This window comes from Nestor notabilis, unplaced genomic scaffold, assembly GCF_000696875.1.
Source record: "Nestor notabilis isolate BGI_N333 unplaced genomic scaffold, ASM69687v1 scaffold4559, whole genome shotgun sequence".
Lineage (NCBI taxonomy): Eukaryota > Metazoa > Chordata > Aves > Psittaciformes > Psittacidae > Nestor > Nestor notabilis.
Genome location: NW_009943150.1, coordinates 17019 through 19124, shown reverse-complemented (window position 1 = coordinate 19124; position 2106 = coordinate 17019). Strand labels below are relative to the sequence as shown.

Genomic DNA, 2106 nt, shown 5'->3' with positions numbered 1-2106 from the left:
ATTGTGAAAACACAAAGAAGGTCCCCATCCTCTGTGGTAACTTCATATTCCTCACTGGGGTATCCATGATATCTGATAATTTCACTCTGTGAGAAGCCAAAGGAGAGTTTGTGAACACGCAGGTTGTCCTGTTTTGGAGGGTAACCAAGCTGGGTAGAATGGATGTGGGCTGTTCTGGGACATCAGTGCAAGGCCCCTGGCCATAGGGACCATGTCTGAGAATGAATATTACAGGTCTTGTAACAAGGTGCACCAAAGTCTTCTTCAGTCCTGCTTAAGTGGTGGTTGTCTGGTATTTGACCACGTATTATGAGACGAAGCAGGACTGTAATGAGTGACTAACCTTTTGGGAGATAGTTTGTCCTGTTTTGCAAGGCCGATACAGATCATACCTTTCTATAGATTAAATACATATGTGTGTTGGTATAAGACAATGCCAAAAGCTGTGGGTTTTGGTCCATAATCAATCCTTCCTTGCCAAAGTGCAGTTAGGCAAGCCAAGCAGGCAAGGCAAACAAGGGTGGAGCTTTTGTCACTAAGGAACTCATAAGACCACCTACACCTAATTTTGCATGTACTGTGAGGAAATCTTTGGTGATTCAGAGCAAGGCGTCTTGGATTACTTTGTGTGACGAGAATCTGCTGTTTGAAGGGGAAATTCATCCTGCCTTGCCAGTATACTGAGGAAACAGGTTGTTACAGAAAGGGAGGGCTTTGCTTACTCTGAGACTAGAAACTAGCCTTTGCCTCCGCAGCAAAGGAATTCTTCTCTGGCAGCTTGGACTGTTTGGATGGGAGCATCAAGGTTTCTTCTTACCTAGTGCTCCCTGTCATACTGCTGGAGGATCTTTGTCCTCTTGCCAGGTTCATACCTTCCCTTCTTTGTGCAGCAGCCAGAAGTATCAACGTGTGTTGAGAAAGGTGACTGCAAACAAGTGTCATGAGGCATCGCCCAGCCTTGTGTTCACAGTTTGTCTATTGGGGTTCACCCTAAATGCAGGCAATGAAATTCTGTTGTTCAGTTTGGTATGGACTGGAGATTGTAGTCTGTGCTCTGGTCACAGTCCAGGGCTGAGTCCTGATCCTGGGATCAAAAATACAGTAGCCTGGATTTCCATTGTCCCTTCCGGGGAGTTGCCTGTCCTTGGAGGCAAAAGTAGCAGCCAGCACCCTCCACTGCAGTGCTATGTGTCTGTCGTCCTGTGATATGCAAGAGTTACGTCTGTCCCTGGCACATGCAGGACTGACCCTCATTGCAGTGGTGACTGTAATGCCATGGTTTTGGAAAAGGAAGATTGGAAAATGAGAAATGTGGAAGGGGCCCTTCCTAGCCTCCTGAACAGGCACTGTTAGTGATGGGGCAGTGGTAGTGGTATTGGAAGAGACACTTTAGAAAGAAAGGGAGAGAAAATGACCCAACTTACAACATTCATAAAGGATTCAGGGTTACGAGACTTCCTGAACTGGCTTTTGTCTGAGTTCAGAGCGGATGCTGAAAAGGCAATTCCTTGAGAGCAGAGCATCATGAGGAGGCACCACATCTTGGGGCTGAGTGAAAGAGCACATGCAGGGTTGTTTGCATTAGGAGTGGCGTGGAATTCCACAGAAGACCCAAGTTGGGAGGCTTCTGAAGGTTGCCCATGGTCTGTTCCCCAAGGGGCTGCCAGAATAAGTACCTGTGTGAGGAGGGACCATCTGCAGCTCATCCTGTTCAACAGCGACAGGGTTGCAGACAGGTGAGGAAAACACTTTGACAGACCACACGTGAGTATGCCTGAGCACTCTGTGGGTGCCAAGGGAGCTGTGGCTGGTAGACAGGGCCAGCTCTTGGCATGAATCTAATAGAAGCCTGACAAAGAAGTATGAGTACCTGAGATGACCATCACCCAGATTGTCTGCCTTTATCTGCCTCCACTGCCAGCAGGACGGGTGAAAGGAGAAGAAAGCACTGCTTGTTTCCTTTCTCCTCAGGAATGAGGCGAGAGAGGTTTGGAATGGTCTCTCTTTCCACCTGCTCTTTCCTCCTTTGGGTTCAAATGCTATTCTTGGTGCTGGTCAGTGGTGTGCTGGGGTGAGGGGCCAGTCAATGAGGCTTGTGAAAGGTGC

The 2106-nt window shown here is 48.1% G+C and overlaps 1 protein-coding gene across 1 annotated transcript in view; it reads right to left on the bottom strand.

Moving 5' to 3' along the window:
• The window catches only part of LOC104411364 (lysosomal acid lipase/cholesteryl ester hydrolase-like), a 9555-nt gene extending 8014 nt beyond the window's left edge, over positions 1 to 1541 (bottom strand). The window contains exons 1-2 of the mRNA XM_010021759.1: positions 1425 to 1541; positions 1 to 86 (exon numbers count right to left, since the gene is read on the bottom strand). Of these exons, the coding sequence (XP_010020061.1) occupies positions 1 to 86; positions 1425 to 1541 (203 nt within the window). The remainder of the gene's footprint in view (positions 87 to 1424) is intronic.
• Between the last annotated feature and the right edge of the window lie 565 nt (positions 1542 to 2106).